At 45.3% G+C, this 21086-nt stretch overlaps 1 protein-coding gene across 1 annotated transcript in view; it reads right to left on the bottom strand.

The window, feature by feature from the left end:
• The window catches only part of LOC115800593 (titin-like), a 107843-nt gene that overhangs the window by 68765 nt on the left and 17992 nt on the right, over positions 1–21086 (bottom strand). The window contains 41 exon segments of the mRNA XM_030758053.1: positions 224–284; positions 618–711; positions 713–832; positions 834–953; positions 991–1108; positions 1391–1442; positions 1444–1631; positions 3449–3559; positions 3562–3636; positions 3777–3896; positions 4016–4300; positions 4596–4818; positions 5073–5256; positions 5351–5429; positions 5432–5476; positions 5479–5490; positions 6180–6440; positions 6702–6747; positions 6749–6927; positions 6930–6962; positions 7071–7151; positions 7154–7194; positions 7196–7259; positions 7262–7327; positions 7467–7730; positions 10062–10322; positions 10408–10668; positions 11339–11445; positions 11447–11600; positions 11702–11959; positions 16560–16826; positions 17020–17301; positions 17393–18833; positions 18835–19087; positions 19257–19419; positions 19521–19685; positions 19771–19801; positions 19803–19877; positions 19879–20005; positions 20098–20339; positions 20635–20862. Of these exon segments, the coding sequence (XP_030613913.1) occupies positions 224–284; positions 618–711; positions 713–832; positions 834–953; positions 991–1108; positions 1391–1442; positions 1444–1631; positions 3449–3559; positions 3562–3636; positions 3777–3896; positions 4016–4300; positions 4596–4818; positions 5073–5256; positions 5351–5429; positions 5432–5476; positions 5479–5490; positions 6180–6440; positions 6702–6747; positions 6749–6927; positions 6930–6962; positions 7071–7151; positions 7154–7194; positions 7196–7259; positions 7262–7327; positions 7467–7730; positions 10062–10322; positions 10408–10668; positions 11339–11445; positions 11447–11600; positions 11702–11959; positions 16560–16826; positions 17020–17301; positions 17393–18833; positions 18835–19087; positions 19257–19419; positions 19521–19685; positions 19771–19801; positions 19803–19877; positions 19879–20005; positions 20098–20339; positions 20635–20862 (7237 nt within the window).

The raw sequence follows: 21086 nt of genomic DNA, 5'->3' as shown, positions 1-21086 counted from the left end.
ACAGATGATTTACAATAAAAGTGCTGAGTCCAGTCTGAGTGGATCAAATCAACTGTTTCTCAAAGAGAACTTAGTTCAGTATTCAAAGCAAACTGGGTACAAATGCCCTTGACTTTCTTACCAACCCAACCTGCAAGCAAAGAACAAAAACAGCTTCTCCGGTAAGACTTTAAAACACCTCCCCCTAAAGGACGGAGACACTTCTGCTGAAAAACATATTTACCTTTGATTTCCTCCTGGACCTGAATCATAGGTTCCTTCTCCACTGTAGTAACTGTAGAGACACAGATATTTACAAATTAAAAACATTCCTAAAGCTGGATGTGGGACTGTTAGAACCAGTGACAGCTCGTGCATCCATATCATCAGTTTTTGTTTCTTTTAACTGACATTTGTGCATGCTTCCTTTTGGTCTTTTAGTGTGCAGCACCTCTGTCTTTCTGGAAAATGCTAAGTGGTATGAAAACACTGTGGCTATGACCTTGTTGAAGAAGTGCTGTCGCCCTGTGAAGAAGTGTGCATCTGTTGGCTGTGTAGGTGGAGAGCAGTGTGAATAAGTGGTGGGGTGTAAAGAAGCCTGAACGAGCAGAAGGACCAAAAGCATGCAGATGCCAACCTTTCATCACTGTGCTGCACTCAGCATCCCCGGCTGAGCTCATATTTTTGCAAATGTAAGAGCCCCCTTTTCCAGGTCCCACATAGTTAGCATTTACAGCACAGGGGGTCATCATTTTTCACAGAGTAAGACACAGATTCCTCAACATTCAACTGGTTGTAAAGCCAAATGACAAACGGAGTCGGAAGCCCCTTCACAACGCAATTCAGGGAGCCACTGCCTTTGTTTTCTGATCAGCTCAGGGGGGAGTTTGATCAGGAACTCGGGGTAGCTGGAGAGGCGGTGACCTCGTTCTTCGTGAGGCGTGACATCAGGGAAATACAGCAGGCTGATGAGGCTGTAAGGGCTGGGAAGATGGAGGTGATGGTCCTGGCTTCTCCACCACCCTTGCTTGGTCAGAGGGATCTCTAGGGGTCTCCCTGTCTGTCTGTGACACTTTGCGCACAGAATCGGTAGGGATGGGGGTTTCTGCTTTGAGATTTCCTTCTTTAGCTGGGTAAGAATAGAGTTAGGAAAAGTAATTAGGGGTCACAGAGTATATGGCTATGACTCTAAATGCTAAAAGGTTAGTAGGATGAATTGAGGTTAGCGTGGCAAAGCTAGCGGGGGGGGCATAGTCTATATTACAGTTTGTATTAATTACAGTATAAGAGGTTAAAGGATAGCATTAAATTTTCAATTATGGGGTGGGGGAGCACTAAGCAGAAGGAGCAGTTGGAAAGGTGGGATGGACCAGATGGAGAGACAGACTGATAAAAAAGAAAGATTAACCACCTTCAACAGTGAGCTGAGCGGAGGAGCTGTTCTGGCCATGTTCATTGGTGGCGGGTGCAGCGGGTACATACCCTGGTCCACCACACTACGCCCTGGATGACCAGGGACAAAAATCCACCACTCTGAGAGCTTCTCACCCGCTCGGTGTCCACCAGGCTCTGGCCGTTATGATCCCATACCACCATGGTGAAGGGCTGGCCATCGAACAAGCAGCTGAACTCGGCCATTTCACCACTTTTCACTGAACATCGCTCATTTCCATAAGCAAGGCTTCGGGCTGGCTGAGAGTTTGAACTCAAAGCTGCTCTCAGAGCTCATCTCCATCGAGCTTATCTCAACAGTGCTCCAAGACACAGAGGAACTCTCAGTGATCGTCTCAGTAAACTCAACACTGTGGGCTGTTTGTCCCACTGACAGAGAGCTGAAGCTCTCGCTCTGAGCCTCCCGTCTCTGAATTAGCTTAGCCTCAGCCCCAGTGCTTGACACACTAGCTAAGGCTTTTTCATCTGGGCAACAAGAAAGAGTAGAAGAATTAGGTCCAACACATCATCACCTACTGACTTCTCCAGGTTACTGTGTCACAGCCTGTTTGCCAAGTGCAGTTGGAGTGGAGCGCTGAGGATCAGTCATGATCAGTGAGGGAGTGGACAGTGGCTGGTTTCCGCTGTCATCATGCAAGCTTGGCGGAGCAAATGAAATAAATAAATAAATAAAAACACAGCTAGCGATCATGTTCGTGCTTCAGTGTGAGGAACCCGGAAAGCCACATTTCCAAAGTTCAGCCCATGTCTGAACCATGCCGCATTCCTCTGAAATAAAAATTCAGTCTCACAATAACGACCATTAAATCCCGTTTGTGTTGGAAGAGGAGGCGTCATGCAACGCAAAGAATCCTTTAAGGTAAATGCTTCCAGTGAGGATGAGATTCAGCAGCTAGATAGATTTTTGTCCTGCATGCTCACAGAAACGTTTTTCACATCATCACAATGAAAATATGAAATATGAGTCTGATGGAATAACTGGAAAATCCTTCCAATCCAAGGTCTGGTTGCACAAAGATCCCAAAGACGTGGACACTCATGGAAGTTAGCTTTAATCCCACAGTAGTTTTAACAGCTTAAAGAAAGCCTAGAGAGCACCGCTGAGCTGGCACTTGGCTATTTTGGATTCAAAACAGTGGGGAGGGGGAAGAGGGGGTTAAAATGCTGTTATATTAAAGCCAGTGTAGAAAAAAGTAATGGCCAATGTTAAAGTTAGTGTCTGTAGAATTACTGTAGAAGGTCCAGTTCATTGGAAAGTCAAGGTAATGGGAAAGTACATCATTTGATAAGTAACACTAAAAGGTAGCTAGCTCTCTATAGAGTATGGAAAAATGGTAGAAGCTGCAGTATGCGGGCAGTTTTCCCCACAGCGGTTATAAATGCTGATGTGAAGCCAGTGACAGCTGCAGTGGATTATTTTATTATTAATTTTAATGTTTTAAATGTGAAATAATTGTATTTTGTATGTTAAGCTGGGCTAAACTGCTGTCAGTCTTTTCTGAAGAGAACAAAAGGATATTTAAAAAAATAATAATCAGAAATCTTTGTGCAGCCAGCAGCGTTGATCTCCAGACAGCAGACATGCTTGCCACTCCCCCGGGGGAACCATGCATCTTTCTATTGGCTCAATTAAAGTTGTTTCGTTGTGCCAGTAGATGTGTCCCTTTATGTTTTACCAGTAAGTAAAGAACCTGTCTAACACCCTCTCATAGCTTCAGAGGATGGAAGAACAGGTCTCTGCCAGCTTAGAGCACACCTGCCTGGGCAGAATGTCCTTACATGCTTTAATCATTATATCATGGTTATCAGTAAGTGATGTTAAACTTCACCGATGAGTTCTTGATAAGTTGGACATTCATTAGCTCATCAGGTATGCGTTGTGTCAGACTGTTTGACAGGAAACCCACATGATATTCTAAAGTTACTCTTAAAGGCAGAGCAGTCCTGTGACTGATGAACATGCAGTAAGCACCTAACAGTGTTATCTAAGTGGTACATGAACATTGGCTCAACTCACCATCAATATTCAAAGTGGCAGCACATGTAACCATTCCTGCTGAATTTGTGGCAACACATGAGTACTCTCCTTCATGGCTGGGTAGCACTCTGGAAATCTCCAGCTGGCAGGTTCATCATAATGAGACATCCTGAAGATGTCTGACTGTTTGAGCTCTCTGTCATTACAGAACCAGGAAATCTGCAGATCTGAACACACGGTGTTTGCTATAGTCAGGACAAACTGACAGCACATAGTACTGATGACAACTGCTGGAGAATTTATGGAAATGATTATCTAAATTCTTATACAGCCCAAAGACTGAGAGAAGGGGAGTAATGGTTAATACCTTCCCCAGAGACGCTGCACTGGAACTGGGCAGGATTTCCTTCTGAGACCAGCAAGTTCTGCATGGGAACGATGAGGATCGGTGGGGAAATCTGAGCCACGGCTTCAACCACCTCCGGAACTGGAAGAAAGACAAAAATGCTGCAAATGATCGCTCGATTTGGTGGCTAATAATTCACAATTCAATAAAAGCCTAAAGAGCAGAAACAGATGATGGCACCTCAACACCTCCATATGTACCTTCCACAGTGAGAGACGCGGAGCTTGTTGCCTCTCCGTAGTCATTTTTGGCCTCACAGCTGTAGGTGCCGGCATCTTCAGGGAAGACTTCGAGCAGCAGCAGCGTATGCTCATCTCCATCATGGAGGAACTTGCACTTGTAGCTTGTGGATAGAACTTCAGAGTCTTTGTACCAAAAAACCTGGGGCTGAGGGAGGCCGCTCACCTGTGCTGAGAAGCGAACCGACCTGCCTGAGATTGCAGTCTGGGGCTGCATCTCACGGACAATCTGAGGGGGCTCCGGCACTGAAGGTCAGCAGAAGAAAGAAAGGTCAGTACTGCTTTTGCTCCTCTAGTAAAAGAGCGCCTTTTAAAATAACAGAAGTAAAGCTCAAATGTAAGACAGGGCTGTACTAATGAAACTCAAAGTTCATTCAAGAAGAGTCACTTCAGAATAAAATGGAGACATTTAAACAGTAAATTTTGAGCCTTTCACTGTTTTTTTTTTTGAGAACTCTTTTTGATTTTCAGAAGCTATCCTGCAGTTTTTCATCTAAAGAAATAAAGCAGTGCTGGACTGATGTCAGACTGGAGCTCTTACGTCTGACATGGAGGTTCACAGAACTCCTGTTTTTGCCAGCTAAGAAAGTGTACTCTCCAGCATCACTCCTGAAGGTCTCAGAGATGGTGAGACGGTGGAGCTTCCTGATGGTGGCATAGTTGAACCTCTCCTCCACAGAGAGTTGGATCTCTACGCCATTTCTCATCCAGCGACCCTCTACATCATCCTCATTAACCTCAAACTCAAAGGTGGCTCTTTGCTTCTCCACAACCCTGCAAAAAAAGGGCATTATTAGCAGAGATGAATATCAGGAACTTTCTTCTAGTATTTCCCAGGAATTATTGTCGAATCACTTCTTTTTTGTTGGAATAAATACCTGAAAAAGAATGTTTTAGTTAGGAGATCAAATCATATGCTGTGCGTTTTTCTCACAGATCATTAACTCTGAAAGACATTTCTGCTATACTTGCACATAAACAAATGAAGTATTAAAATCTCAGGATTTTAAATGGAGACTACCATCTAACTCACCGTGATGTCCCTGCTGGCAGGCTCTGAGATTTTGACATCTCGTCCCTCGACTACCAGGTGGCCCTTAGACATGCTTGAACCAGCCACAGCAGTGTATTCACCGGCGTCGGACAGACGGACTGAGGGCAGAACCAGACGGTGCGCGAACTGATCCGACGTCATTTTGTATCTGTGGGAAACACATAAGGTCATGTAGAAGTTGATCACTATGTTGGTAAAACTCAGTAAAAATCGTTCCCGTAACTGATCAGCAGCTACTCTACCTGTCAGACATCTCCAGCTCCTGACCGTCCTTCATCCACATCACCTGGATGTTTGGTTCCGAAACTTCACATTCAAAAGTGCCCTCTTCTTCTCTGTGATCTTCAGGTCCCGCAGGTGTTTGGTGATTCAACCACACGGGCTAAACAGGGACATAAATAAAGTTACTTTACCTACATCTATCAGTATGTCTGACCTTATGGAAACAATTCACTCATCAGCCTGGAGGTTCTAGCTGTCATTTGTAAGGTTTTGTGCTCAGTGAGAAGGTTCTACTAAGAGCTACTAACTACTACTAGAGTCCTTAGGGAGGTCCAAGGATTCAATAATGATTCACATATCAACTGCAGAGGTTTTAAAATGTCCTGTTAGTGATTATAATGGCTATACAGTTCTGAAGGGTACTGAGGTGCCTTTTGGAGGTTCTAGTGTGGACAGAGAGAATCCACATATGCATTCCTGTGGCCACTAAGGAGGTTAACTCATTATTTGGGAGATTCTGGAAGTCCTTTCAAAGGTTCTCAGTGTCCTGTGAGTGATGCTACATGTCAGATCTTTTAGATTCTACAGGTTATTCCAGAGTTACTTGTGAAAGTTCATTAGAGAGGTTTTAAGAATCTTTCATTAAGTGTTAATGTCTTTGAGAGGTAAACGGAGGTGGTTTTACAGGTCATGCAGATGGTTGCATAGACAACAGTAGACAGACACATTTAAAAAACCAGCTAAAAACACAATGAGGTGTTGAAATAATTTATTTAGAGTTGGTGGAGTCCAAAAACATCTAACGTAAAAGGTCAACTGAAAAGTTAAATTAGAATCAAAACATTTTACCCTCAACGTGAAGTTTAGCTGAAGTGACTGCAGAGCCAGCCATGAAGGTGTACTCGGCACTGTCTCCAAAGTGAACGTTCCTGATGCTCAGCGTGTGAGTGAGCTGTTTGCAGCGAGCCTGGCATCGGTCCGTAGAGCGGATCTCCACGCCGTTCTTCAGCCACTTGTATGTGATTCCCTCGTAGTTCACATTCACCTCAAATGTGATCGTGTCCTTCTCCTGAGCATTCAGGTCTTCGAGCATCGTTGTGATCAGAATAGCTGGAAAACAACAAAGTGACAGGTTCAACGCTCAGTGAGGAATACAGAGGGTTTCTCTTTTAATCTGTAACTTTGATCTTTCCTGAAGTCCCAGGAAAGAGCTCATATTTATGAGATTCATTTCCATGATTTAGTTGTTTGAGTTTTCAAATTTAGTCTTATGTCTCAAACGTTGCTGGAGAACTTTCAGCTAACTTTATGAATGAATATATTCTAAAGGTAGAAAAGTGTCCTGCCTAAGTTTCACTGATGGTAACTTACGGTTAACGGTCAGCGTCGCAGAGACTTGGTCATTCCCACAGATGAAAAGTGTACTCTGCAGAGTCTTCACTGCTGGTGTTCATGAATCTTCAGCTGGTGAGTTTTCCCTGAACCACAATCCTGAACTTCTCGCTCATCTCAATCTCCACACCATCCTTCAGCCAGGTGGATGGGACATTGAAATGAGAAACTTCACACTCAAATGTGGCCACTTGAGTCTCCGGACCTCCACACTTTTCATGGGCCTCGTGACACGCAGAGCTGAGAGTAAAATACAAACAGATGTTTAATCCTCATGTGAGCTGGGCCTGTGTTTCAGGTTTTTCATGTCCAAAAGCTACTAATGTGATAAGTTAGATAATACTTACAACTCAACGGAGAGGTGAGCGCTGCACTGCAGGTGACCAACAACAGCTGTGTACTCGCCCTGTTTGCTGTCATCCGCATCATGACGATCAGCTTGTGGTTCTTCTTCTCAGAGAGGATGCTGTAGTGCCATCAGACCCAGCTCTGTGTCATTGAACATCCATTTCACTGGGATATCATCCTCCGAGATGCCAACTCAAATACAACTGTTGCTCCTGACAGTGCCGTCACGTCCTTTGGCCTCTTCAGGATCTTGATGGCTGTAGAAAAATGTCTTCTGTTAGTAAGAAGCTTTAGGAACATCAAGTTGCATATGGCTCAGGTAAATTTCCCACTATAATGGGCACAGAACTAAAAAGTTGTTTGTTTTTGTTAATTACAAAATCAGCAGTTACTCACTTTCCACGTTGAGCCTGGCACTTGCAGACAGTTTTCCCAGTTTGAAGGAGTAAACAGACTCATCCTGTGTGCTGCAGTTCTTGATCGTCAATGTGTGGACTGTGCCTTCAGTACTGATTTCATATTTATCGCTGTGTTGGATCTCAACACCATTTTTGATCCACTGTGCTCCTCTCACATTCTCGTGGGTCAGCTCCAGGCTGAACACAGCCTCCTGAGTCTGGACTACATTCAGGTTCTTCAGGGTCTTCTTGACTTTGACAGCTGTGGAGAAAAACAGGCATGATAACAGCTGAACAAGTGAGGCAGCTGAGTCCTGAGTTAGACTAATTAAACTCTGACAGGGTGGGAAATAGTGGCCAAAAAATGGCTCGCAAACAAACAGCTTTATATGTGGTTGGAAGAAGATTAGTTGCCTCATTTCCTTTAAAGCTATTACAGTATGAACCATCAGACCAATCTAAATGAGCATTTTGAAGAAGCATGCCAATATTTTGGGAATATGCTGAGAAGGGAGAGAAAAAAGTCTTCTGTGTGCTCAGTTTTTAGGTTTGACTGTAGCTTGAGTTATATCTATCTAGATATGCAGGAATGTCTTAAAGACATTAAGGCCTGGATGACCTCTAATTTCCTGCTTCTAAATTCAAATCAAACTGAAATTCTTGTTCTCGGCCCCACAAATCTTAGAAACATGGTGTCTAACCAGATACTTACTCTGGATGGCATTACTTTGGCCTCCAGTAACACTGTGAGAAATCTTGGAGTCATTTTTGACCAGGATATGTCCTTCAATGCACATATTAAACAAATATGTAGGACTGCTTTTTGCATTTGTGCAATATTTCTAAAATTAGAAACATCCTTTCTCAGAGTGATGCTGAAAAGCTCATTCATGCATTTATTACTTCTAGGCTGGATTATTGTAATTCATTATTATCAGGCTGTCCTAAAAGCTCCCTGAAAAGCCTTCAGCTGATCCAAAATGCTGCAACTAGAGTACTGACAGGGACTAGAAAGAGAGAGCAGATTTCTCCCATATTGGCTTCTCTTCATTGGCTCCCTGTTAAATCTAGAATAGAATTTAAAATCCTTCTTCTCACATACAAGGTCTGAATAATCAGGCCCCATCTTATCTCAAAGACCTCATAGTACCATATCACCCCAACAGAGCACTTCGCTCTCAGACTGCTGGCTTACTTGTGGTTGAATGTTTGAATGTTTTTTTTTTTTTTTATTGCCATGTGGGTGAACAGGCTCACACATTGGAAATTGCAATTAACAAAGCACCCCATCCAAGAATACAACAAACACAAACGCAACACGGGGGGACAGGTGACCTGAGGTTATGCAGCCGACTTGCAGCGCTACCTTTACAGTTCCCCGAAAAAGAAACAACACACATCATGGGGTAGTTAGGTTAAAAAAAAGTCATCTGGTACAGTGCTCAAAATGAGCACCATACCAGGGTCCAAAAAAACACCTTAGCAAAGCATATTTGCACATTTAAAGCCAGGATAGCAGTATGGTGGGAGAGGTCAGGTCAGGAGGGGATGCAGACGGAGACGAGAAGGTGGGGGCATTGTGGAGCCAGTTCCAGCTCCTAACCAAAACAGTTCGCTGATAGTGATGGAATTTCATCAGCGGCCGTGGTACACCAGATCCAACTTCACAAATCACAAAGTGGAGTGGGGGGGGGGGGGTGACCCTCATACATTGTCCTGGAGAGATATAATTGCCAGCCCAAGGCCGGCAGGGGAGCCGAATTCTGATAATGCAGATGTTGTTTGGAACAGGCTGCTTGTTTTTCCAACAGCCTTCAGTCTCACTGGGATACTTAAGAGTAGAATGGGAGGCAGAGCCTTCAGCTTTCAGGGCCCCTCTTCTGTGGAACCAGCTCCCAGCTTGGATTCAGGAGACAGACACCCTCTCTATTTTTAAGATTAGGCTTAAAACTTTCCTTTATGATAAAGCTTATAGTTAGGGCTGGATCAGGTGACCCTGAACCCTCCCTTAGTTATGCTGCTATAGGCCTAGGCTGCTGAGGGTTCCCATAATGCACTGTTTCTTTTCATTCACCTAATTTACTTTGTTTATGCTCCACTCTGCATTTAATCATTAGTTATTATTAATCTCTGTCTCTCTCCCCTCTCAGCAGATGACCCCCCCCCCCCCCCCCCCCTCCCTGAGCCTGGTTCTGCTGGAGGTTTCTTCCTGTTAAAGGGAGTTTTCCTTTCCACTGTCACCAAGTGCTGCTCATAGGGGGGTCGTTTTTGACTGTTGGGTTTTCTCTGTATTATGTAGGGTCTTTACCCACAATACAAAGCACCTTGAGGCGGACTGTTTGTTGTGATTTGGCGCTATATAAATAAAATTGAATTGACTTGAATTGAATATAGATATGTGTTATATACTGTACTATTGCTCAAGAGCACTTTAAAAATACAAGAAAGTGTGTCTCGTGGATGCAAAATAGAAAGAAATGAGGGTAGTACTGTAGTAATTTCACAATCTAAGGCCATAAAATTCAGTGTCCACACCTCCTGAGTCAGACGGCTGTATGCTCTGTGTGTGCTTCCATGGTGGAACTGGACCTACCTTCCACTTTAAGAGTGGCCGAGGTCTTGGAGGTGGCGACCTGGTAAGTGTACTCTCCAATGTCAGTGGCCTTAGTGATGATGATTACAAGGCGTCTGATGGCGCCGTCCGCCTCGCTCAGCACGTTCTCGTTGAAGTCAACCAGCTGGCCGTCTTTTAGCCATGTGCCCTCTGCAGAGGGGTTAGCGACCTCACACTGCAGCACGGCAGTCTGGGAGTCGGCTACCACCAAATCATGTAGGGGCTTCTTGATGGCACCACCTGGTGACAGAATATAGCCAGTTACTGCCTGGTGACAGAAAACTTAACTGACACTGCAGAACTTTTAAAAATGTGTGTTGCATACCTGTTACGGTGAGTGAAGCACTGCACATCTTCTCACCAGCAGCAAACATGTACTCTCCCTCTTCATCCTTCATTGCATTCATGACTGTCAGCCTGTGCCGCTTGTCCTTGGACTCCATCTTGTACTGGGGACCAGCTTTAAGAGGCTGCCTCTTAAAGGTCCAGAAAGCATCGATGCCTGGGTGAGAGACCTCGACTTCAAAGGTGACATTCTCAGACTCAGAGCACTCTTTGTCTTTCATTGGTGTCACAATCTGGACAGCTGTTGAGACAGAACAATAATTAATAGTTGTGATGTAAACAAGTCACCAATGATCCACTTGCTTTCTTTCATATGTACACTGAAACATCCCTTTTCTGTCTGGCTCTTTGGACATGTAGTAATAAAAGTGTGCAGCAGATGGAGTTCTATGTTTCAGTTCTGTACAGGTAAGAGGAACGAAGTGTAGTCCTGTAAATACTGCAGGGTGATTGCTCCTGTTCAGCTTATAATGTTTTTGTGTAAAATGAAGGCTCATCTTTCACTTAACCAGCTTGAAGCTGGATTGATTTTAAATGCAGGACTTCTTTGGAATGTAAAATAAATATTCTGCAGAAATATTTTCAAGAAGCAGAATTTCAAAGAATTACAAAAAAGAAAGTTGCATCCAGCTGAATCTAAAAATATAAATTATGTCTTACATTGCCAACAAAATATTGATGAGCATTTTACAGGTAATCTGCCTGAATGAGATTTCTGGAAGCATAGACTCTCATTTTATTCCACATTTGATATAAACTTCATGTGACAAGTGTTGGTAATGGTTTATTAGACCTAAAATTAATGACAGAAGAGATTCATAAACTAAACTTTTCCCAGAACCCAAATGATGAAACTACAATAGTAAAAATCCAAAATGTGCTTAGACCTCAGGATTTCTGGTGTAACTTACGCTCAACAGTAAAGCTGCAGCTGGTGTCAGCTCGGCCAACCACCAGTTTGTAGTGTCCTTCATCTGAGGCATATTCCTGGTGAAGACCAGGCGCTGCTTGGCTCCCTTGCCACCATCTGGACTCGCTCACTGGCTGTCAGCAGGTTGTTATTGTGGTACCATTTGACTGAGCTGATGTCCTGAGCAGAGATCTTTGCCTCTAGGACAGCCTTTGTGCCCTCAACAGCGTGACTGTCCTTTAGTGGGACCAGGATGCCAATAGCTGCAAGATGAGATGTTCTGTTTATAGAATTTTATTTTGGAAAACCAAGTTATTTTTTTTAAAAAATCTGCATGTGAGGTGACCTACTCTGAATGACCAACTTTGCAGAGTTGAAATTTCATGATCATGGACCTCGAAGGAATACATTCCAAAGTCATCTTTGGTGGTATCTTCTATAAGGAGTTTGTGGATTTGTTTGTCGATAACAATATGCACACGATTGGAGGCTGTGATAGGCTTCCCACTCTTCATCCAGGTTCCTTCAACATTCTCCTGGGAGAACTTGACCTCAAGTTGAGCAATGTCACCCTCGCAGACGGTCATGTCGGCCAAAGGCTGCATCAAGGTCACTGGACGCACTAAAACATGAAGACAATCATGGTCAGCACTGGATGCACCCAGAATAGAAGACAGAGTAGTGCTCCTATGATGCTGCAGGATGTTTGTAGGTTGTATATCCCAGTTCTAAAAATGTTGGGATGCTGTGTAAAAAGAGTTGCAAATCTCATAAACCCTTTTTTAAATTTCCAGTAGAACATAGAAAAACATACCAAATGTTTAAATGTGACAAGCGACAAGTCTCAAAAAGTTGGGATGGGGGCAACAAAAGGCTGATAAGTCAGTGGTACTAAAGAGAAACAGCAGGAGGAACATTTTGCAGCTAATCAGGTTATGGGCAGCAGCATGATTGGGTATATAAGGAGCACTTTAGAGAGGCAGAGTTTCTCTGAATAAAGATGGGCAGAGGTTCACCAATCTGAAAGAAATCCAACATCTACGAGATGGCGCCGCGAATGGATGCCCTGGTACTTCGGTGCGCTCTGTTTTGTTTGTTTTTGTGCGTTATTTCTGTGTCTGGACACTCTTCTGGGTATTCTTACACCAGAGAAGAGCTTTTCAACATTAGGTCCACAACACCTTCGGATTTATTTCCTGTTTTGTCGCATCTGCGGCGGATTTATTACACACTCTGGCCCAGAAAGTGAGACGCCGAAAGAGAGGGAAAGCGCGCTGGCGTCCTTGTGAGGCTAAGGAGACATGGATTACGCACAGCCTTACCTGGGATTTTCCTCTCCAACGTGCGTTCACTTAGGAACAAAATGGACGAACTGATACTGATGAGGAGCATGAATAGAGACTTTTCCAAATCCTGTGTGTTATGCTTCACGGAGTCATGGCTGTGTGAGGAGATACCGGACTGCACGCTCCAGTTGGAGGGATTTCATCTCCTCCGCGCAGACCGGCAAGCTGCGCTTTCCGGCAAGGCTACAGGTGGAGGAGTCTGCTTCTACATCAACAGTGGCTGGTGTACGGATGTGACAGAGATTGCTAAGCACTGCTCTCCCTCACTGGAATATCTTTTCATTCACTGTAAACCGTTCTACTCTCCGCGGGAGTTCGCTTCATTCATACTGGCTGCTGTTTACATCCCGCCGGACGCGACGTGCACGAGGCCCAGTGCGCGCTCACAGAGCAGATTCTGTGCATGGAGCGGACATACCCGGACTCTCTTATCATCGTACTTGGGGACTTTAATAAAGCCAGCCTGAGACAGGAACTTCCCAAATATAAACAATATATCACATGTCCGACCAGAGAGGAGAAGACACTAGACCACTGCTACAGCACGATAAGCAGGGCTTATCACGCAGTGCCCCGCGCTGCACTCGGCCTCTCTGACCACGACATGATCCACCTGATCCCCGCGTACAGACAGAGGCTGAAGCTCTCAAAACCTGTGGTGAGGACAACAAAGCAGTGGACCCGTGAGGCTGTGGAGGAGCTCCGCTCATGCTTCGAAACTACAGACTGGGACTCAATGAGGGCTGCCTGTGACAGTCTGGATGACTACACGGACACTGTAACCTCGTATATCCACTTCTGTGAGGACAGCATTGTGCCATCACGCACCAGGGTGTGTTATAACAGTGACAAACCCTGGTTTACTCCCAAACTGAAGCAGCTGTGGATAGAGAAGAGGGAGGCTTTTAAAAGTGGGGACAAAGACTGCTACAAAGAGGCCAAGTACAGGTTTAGCAAGGAAGTGGCCACTGCTAGATCACATCACTCTGAGAATATACAGCAGCAGATCTCAGAGAACGACGCGGCCTCTGTATGGAAAGGTTTTAGGCAGATTACCAACTACAAGCCTAAAACCCCCCACTCCACAGACGACCTACAAACTGCAAATAGACTGAACGAGTTCTATTGTCGTTTTGATGGTCAGTTCAGCAGCCTTCACACCTCCACCAGTCCCAACCACAATACAGCCAACACAAATATTCACCCCCCAACCTCCCCCACTCCCCACACCTCAGAGAAGCCCACATCATCAAGGACTCCCACCCCAGAGTCCCCCTCCTCCCCCACCCCCACAGTCTTTTGTATTCAGGAGGACCAGGTGCTAAAGCAGTTCAGGAGTGTCAAAGCTCGCAAAGCTCCAGGTCCAGATGGTGTCTCACCTGCCACACTGAGACACTGTGCTAACGAGCTTGCCCCATTGTTCACGAACATCTTCAACTCCTCACTGGAGGCTTGCCACGTGCCTGTCTGCTTTAAAACCGCTACCATTGTTCCTGTCCCCAAGAAGCCAAGGATCACTGGACTAAATGACTACAGACCTGTGGCACTGACTTCTGTGGTCATGAAGTCATTTGAGCGTCTGGTGCGGTCCCACCTCAAGTCCCTCACAGCCCCCCTTCTGGACCCCCTGCAGTTTGCCTACAGAGCCAACAGGTCTGTGGACGACGCCATCAACCTGACTCTGCACTTCATCCTACAGCATCTGGACTCCCAGGGAACCTACGCCAGGATCCTGTTTGTGGACTTCAGCTCTGCCTTCAACACCATCATCCCTGATCTCCTCCAAGACAAGCTGTCCCAGATGAACGTGCCTGATCCCATCTGCAGGTGGATCACTGACTTCCTGACGAACAGGAAGCAGCACGTGAGGCTGGGGAAGAATGTCTCGGACTCCCGGACCATCAGCACTGGCACTCCTCAGGGCTGTGTCCTCTCTCCTCTGCTCTTCTCCCTGTATACCAACTGCTGCACCTCTGACCACCAGTCTGTCAAGCTTATTAAGTTTGCAGACGACATGACTCTCATCGGACTCATCTCAGACGGGGACGAGTCGGCCTACAGGATGGAGGTCAAACGTCTGGTGTCCTGGTGCAGCCACAATAACCTGGTACTGAACGCCCAGAAGACAGTGGAGATTATAGTGGACTTTAGGAAGCACACAGCCCCTCTACCCTCCATCATCCTGACTGACACCCCCATCACCACAGTGGACTCTTCTCGCTTCCTGGGAACTACCATCACCCAGGACCTCAAGTGGGAGCCCACCATCACCTCTGTCATCAAAAAGGCCCAGCAGAGGATGTACTTCCTGCGGCAGTTGAAGAAATTCAACTTGCCAGCAAGGACCATGGTGCAGTTCTATACTGCCATCATTGAGTCCATCCTCACCTCCTCCATCACTGTGTGGTACGCTGGAGCCACCACTAGGGACAAACAGAGACTACAGCGCGTTGTGCACTCTGCTGAGAAGGTGATTGGCTGTAACCTCCCATCTCTCCAGGACCTGTACACCTCCAGGACACTGGGGCGTGCAGGTCGGATCACAGCCGACCACTCTCACCCTGGGCACAGACTTTTTGACCCTCTCCCCTCAGGCAGGAGGCTACGGTCCATACGGACCAGAACCTCCCGCCATAAGAACAGTTTCTTCCCCTCTGCTGTTGGACTCATGAACAATTACCCTAAGACTGTTACCACCACCCTCCACAAACGCTGATGACCCTATGTCTATGCACCTGTCTGACTGCACTGATGTACATATTAGTGGAATATAGTTTACATTCTTTATCTTTTATTTAGTCTCTGCACTGTATATTTTGTAATTTTGTAATATTGTGCTATAGTTATAGCTCTAATATCTCTGTATATTTGCAATTTGTATACTTGTATATTGTCTTATAGTTTTTATACTTATTTGTTTCTTTCTGTAAGCACGAAGTACCGCAGCAATTTCCTAATGCTGTGAACCTGTTCACCCATATGGCAATAAAAACCTTCTGATTCTGATTCTGATTCTGTAGAACAATTTCACAATAAGAAGAAGCATGATCCAGAAACAGCGCCATCTTCTCTGAGCCAAAGCTCATTTAAAATGGACTGGGGCAAAGTGGAAACTGTTCTGAGATCAGACGGATCCAAACATGGACTACGAGCAGCTCTGATGGTACTGGGGGTGCATCAGTGGAACTGGCATCTGGCACATCTGGAAAGGCTCCATCAGTGCTGAATGGTGCATCCAGGTTTCAGAGCAGCAGTTGCTCCCATCCAGACGTCTTCTTCAGGGAAGGCCTTCATATTTCAGCAGGACGATGCTCAACTGCATCCTGCAGCTATCACAGCAGCATGGCTTCACAGCAGAAGAGTCTGGTTGCTGAACCAGCCTGCAGTCCTGACCTATTACCAGCTGAAAACATCTGGAGCATCAGGAACCCCAGAACAGGACAAAGCAGTCCCCGGACTGCTGAGCAGCTGGAATCCTCTATCAGACAGAATGGGACAACGTTCCTCTCCCAAAGTCCAGCAGCTGCTCTCCTCAGTTCCAGATGTTTACACACTGATATTAAAGCAGAGGGGATCCGGCACAGCTGGAAACAGCTTTAGAGACATCCTGCTGCCATCAGCCATGAGCTCAGATTTTGAACAATTGAACAATTTCTCTGTCTAAACTTTTGATGTTTCCTCTTTTCTATTGTTAATAAATTTGGGTTCATGAGATTTGAAAATCACTGCATTCTGTTTTTATGTACATTTCAGACAGTGTCCAGGACCGACAGTAGGCCAAATGTTAAGCACTAACTTCATAAGCACAACAACCTCTGTCCATATATTTTCTATGTCCAATTCAGTGTCGCAGGAACAGCAACTTCCATAACTCACATTTCATCTTCAGAGAGGCACTTGTCTTAAACTCAGCAACTTTGAAGGTATATTTTCCCTGATCTTCCTTCTTTACATCTTTCACAGAGAGGGTGTGTCTTCCACGGCGGGAGGAGATGAGATATTTACTGCTGGGAGTCAGCAGATTTTCTCCGAAGAACCAGCTGCCTTCAGCATCCTCACGAGAGACAATACATTCAAACTCTCCGGAGTATGTCTCAGGCACCTCGGTGCTCTCCAGCTGCTTTAAGATCTCCAGAGGAGCTCCTATTGGTCACATAATACAGTCAGTCACATAGAATAGAGCAGACTTAATTTAAAATACCTGTTATTGTGTTTGGTATAATTAAAGATAAACTGCATTGAATTGTATTACCTAATGCAAAACTTTCACAAAATTAGAGTTTCAACAAAATAACAACACAATAGTCAAACATAATGATGCGGTAGGCCAACCCACCCTCGACATCAAGCTTGGCGGCTGTCCTGACAGCTTCATCATCTATAACCACGCATGCATATTCAGCATCATCCTTCATTTCAATCATCAGAACGGACAGGAAGTGAACCTTTCTGTCCGAGTGCATTCTGTATTTGTCTCCAGAGAAGATCTCCATATTGTTCTTCAGCCATTTGACCTTAACAAAAGGCTCATTGGTTTCACACTCAAAGGTAGCCATGGTATCTTTCTCCTTGGCACTGACGTTCTCCAACTTCTGTGTGAAGGTAATGACTTGTTTTGCTGTAGAAATGACAACAGAGCATTTGTCAGAAAATAAAGAGTTTAAAATCAGAAATATATGTACATGTCATGTGCTCCAGAGCTGTGTTACCTTGCACCAACAGGAAAGCGTGGCTTGATGTCTCCCCAGCAGTGTTGGAAGCTTTAACCATGACACTGGCAGAATCCTCTGCTGTGACGTCCCTGATCACCAGTTCACAAACATGGTCCTCTGGCCAGTACCAGTAAACACGGTCAGACTTCTCCAGCTGAACACCGTTCTTGAACCACTGGCCCGCTGGTTCTGGGCTGCCGACGACTCTGACTCTAAACCTGACTTCGTCGCCCTGTGCGACCGTCTGGCTGGTAATACGCTCAAGAATCTTTGGTGCTTCCATGCTCGGTGAGAGTTTGACCCTCTCTGGTTTTAGAGGCTGAGCAGTAACTTTGCGGCGTTCTTCCTCCTTCTTTTTCTCAGCCTCCTCCTTCTCCTTGACACGATGAAGCAGCTCCTCCTTTGTCTTCCTCAGCAGATCCTCATACGAGTCATCCCTCTTGCGAGACTTAAGCTCCACTGCAGTAATGGACTCATAATAGCCTTCCTCCGTCCTGCGCTTGAACTTGCTCCTCAGCTCCTCTGTCTCCTCAGTGGCTTTCTCGTGGACGATTCTCTGGGCCTTCTTGAGTTTGACAACCTCTTTCTGAGAGTCCTCTGTAGGTTTTTCAGCCTTAATCACCTCAAATGGTATTTTTCCAGGTTCAGGTGCAACCTCAGCTGGCTTAGCCTCAGGAGCACGGCGCAAATGAGTTCTGAAGTCCTCTTTCTGCTGAATCTCCAGTTTCACAGTGTGCTCAACTGAGCCCAGATTGTTATCTGCCACAACTTTAACCTCTCCCGAATCATATGATTTGATTTCAGTTATCTCCAGATAGTAAATACCATCGTAACGAAGCCTGTATCTCTTGCTTTTGCGGATAAGTTGTCCATTGAGGTACCAGTTAACCTTTGGTGATGGATAACCAGTCACTCTGCAGCGGAATCGAGCTGTTTCACCCTCCAAAACTCTGGCTGGTTCTGGAAGAAGGACGATCTCAGGTTTCATCTTTTCTGTTTCTTCTTCAGCAGTGACTCCATAAGGTCCACCTTCATGAGCCATACGTTCTATCTCATCAATTCGGTGGGCGCCTTTCCTTCCCTCAGGAAGCTGCGTTTCCTCCACGAGGCCCTTCTCATCTTTGACGATCAGGGTGGCTGAGGTTTGGTCGACTCCGTACTTGTTGGTTGCTCTGCAGGTGATGACGCCACTGTCTCTAGCATAAGCAGCTTCATAGTCAAGACTGCAGTAACCAAATTCATTCACCATGCGCAACCTGTTAGCAGCAGCCAGAGGTTTACCATCATGCAGCCACTCCACCACCATGGTGGGGTCACCAATAGGGGTCAGTCTGCATTCAAAATGAGCTGGACCAAAGCGCTTCATGCGGACAGACGTCAGTTTCTTCTTGAACTGTGGTTTCTGCTGCTTTTCTTTGTCATATAGGTCGCCTTCCTCCCCACTGTTCTTGACCATATCGCAGATGAAGTGGCTCCACCTCTGGAGGAGCAATCTCTTTGGCTTTGTACGTTCCTTTGGGAATAATGAGCTTCCTCTCTGGTTCGGGCTCAGCATATTCCACCTCAACATTGACTCTACAGCGAGTAGTGTCTCTGCCAGCCTTGTTGATGGCTGTAGCAGTGTACCAGGCGCTGTCTGAGCCAGCTGCTGAAGGAATCTGGAATTTAGCCTCTCCTCGGGTTCCCTCAATCCTGGAAAATGAAATTGTCACTTTAGTGGAGCTTTAACATTTGACACTTTTTGTTAATTAAATGAAAATTTGCAGTTGTTTTGATAAATAATTTTAATCTCGTTGCTTCAGGCTTTTCACGCAAACAGATGTTACCTACCTAAATTTAATAATAAAGTCACAGAACCTACTTGATGTTTGGGTGCTTGTGTGGGGTGACGATGTCACTGTTTTTCAGCCACACAATATCAGGCAGTGGGTTTCCAATGGCTTTGACAGCTAGTTCAACCAAAGTGCCCTGCTTCACACTGATGTTCTTCAGTTTCTCAGTGAACTGTGGACGCACCAGGGTTCCTTGACTGAAAAAAGTAAAATTAATGTAATCTGATGCCCTAAAATATCTTCTTGTAGAAGAAGCTTAACATTGTTCAAAGAATATAAAATTGCAATATTACCATCAACAGTGAGAGTGACAGAGATGGATGTCCGTCCAGCTCTGTTCTGAGCCACAACAGTCCACTCCCCAGAGTCTTGTGGCAAAGCTGGGACAATGATCAGGGACTGAGTGCCATCCTCTTTAACTACTATCTTGTGGGTGTGGTCACTAACCACTTGTTGTCCTGAGAAAATGATAGTTGAACTAAATTTGTTGGTCTCACAATCAACTCAAAGTCTTTCTGAAGAATTCACCTTGGTTTTACTCACCATTGTGGAACCAGTATGTCTCAGGCATCGGCCCTGCCAACAACCTTCAGGTCAAATCTGGCAGTTTGTCCCTCAGAGCATTTATATGAGGAAGGCTTCATGACAAAAAACAGGCTTATAGAGTCTTTCGAGCTGTGCCTCATCTGTCTCATCCAACCGGCGAGCAGGAGAACGTCCAGGTGAACGGCTGGGAGAACGGCCAGGCGAGCGGCTCAGGGAACGAGGAGATGTGGACCTGAGAACGTAGTAATCCTTGTCACTTCCCAAACATCAGTGATCTCTACTCCAAGATTTACAAATATCTCAGGTGTTTAATCGAACATTTACCTGATCCGCTGCACTGCTGGCTGCGGTGTATATTGCTGAGGTGTTACCGCTTCTGACGGCTCCACATAGAGCTTCCCAGAACTGACGGTGTTACCCTTCATGTTGGTGGCGAAAGCTGTGTACACGCCTTCATCTTCAGGTAGCACCACAGGCAGGCGAAGGCTGGCCCGTCCATCCTGAAGAACCTCCATCTGATAATGGTCTCCAGGCCTGATCCGCTGGCCGTCTTTGAACCAAGCAATCTGCCAGGAGATACAATATGATTACCTTGAGACGACTGTTTGTTGTGATCTGGCGCTATATATATAAAAATGAATTGATTATAAAAGGATGCAAAGTTTAGTTTAGAATATTCGTGAGCTTTCCATGTTATCTCAAAACTTTATTAATCCCATAATTTCCTTCAGGTTCAATAAAATATCTATCTCTCTATCTGTCTGTCTGTCTGTCTCTCTATCTGTCTGTCTGTCTGTCTGTCTGTCTGTCTGTATGTCTATCTTCTTAATAGTAACATATTTCTTAACATTCATTCAGCACCTTTGGGAGCGGCATTCCTGACATCTTGCAGTGGAAAGTGACGCTCATTCCCTCCATGATCCTGTAGTTTTTGACTGGAGTATCAAAAGCTGGCTGCACTGCCTCGGTGGCAGCTGCAGTCACCATCAACTCTCCGTCCTCTGTCACAATCTCTCTGTAGGTGATCTTCATAATGTTTAACTCAATCTCCTGGATGATCCTCAGCTCGATGGCAGACAGATGGAATTCCTGCATGTGTGATATGATTTCAGAGTCAATCAGACAGTCAATGTCAGTTAATCATTTAATATTGGTCCTAACCACAAAACAAGCCCATAAAGTATGGAGATATTTGTAGGCTATGACAAAAAACAGGGGCTAATGTGGACTTCACAAAAGGTCCTACAAAGGTTTTTATGATTGCCCCAACTTTATACATTGGTTCTCATTGTTTTTTTTTCTTCCAGTCGCAG

The sequence above is a fragment of the Archocentrus centrarchus genome, chromosome 21 (genome assembly GCF_007364275.1).
Source record: "Archocentrus centrarchus isolate MPI-CPG fArcCen1 chromosome 21, fArcCen1, whole genome shotgun sequence".
Taxonomy (NCBI): Eukaryota; Metazoa; Chordata; class Actinopteri; order Cichliformes; family Cichlidae; genus Archocentrus; species Archocentrus centrarchus.
The sequence above is the reverse complement of the archived record's forward strand: the minus strand, read 5'-3'. Positions and strand labels throughout refer to the sequence as shown.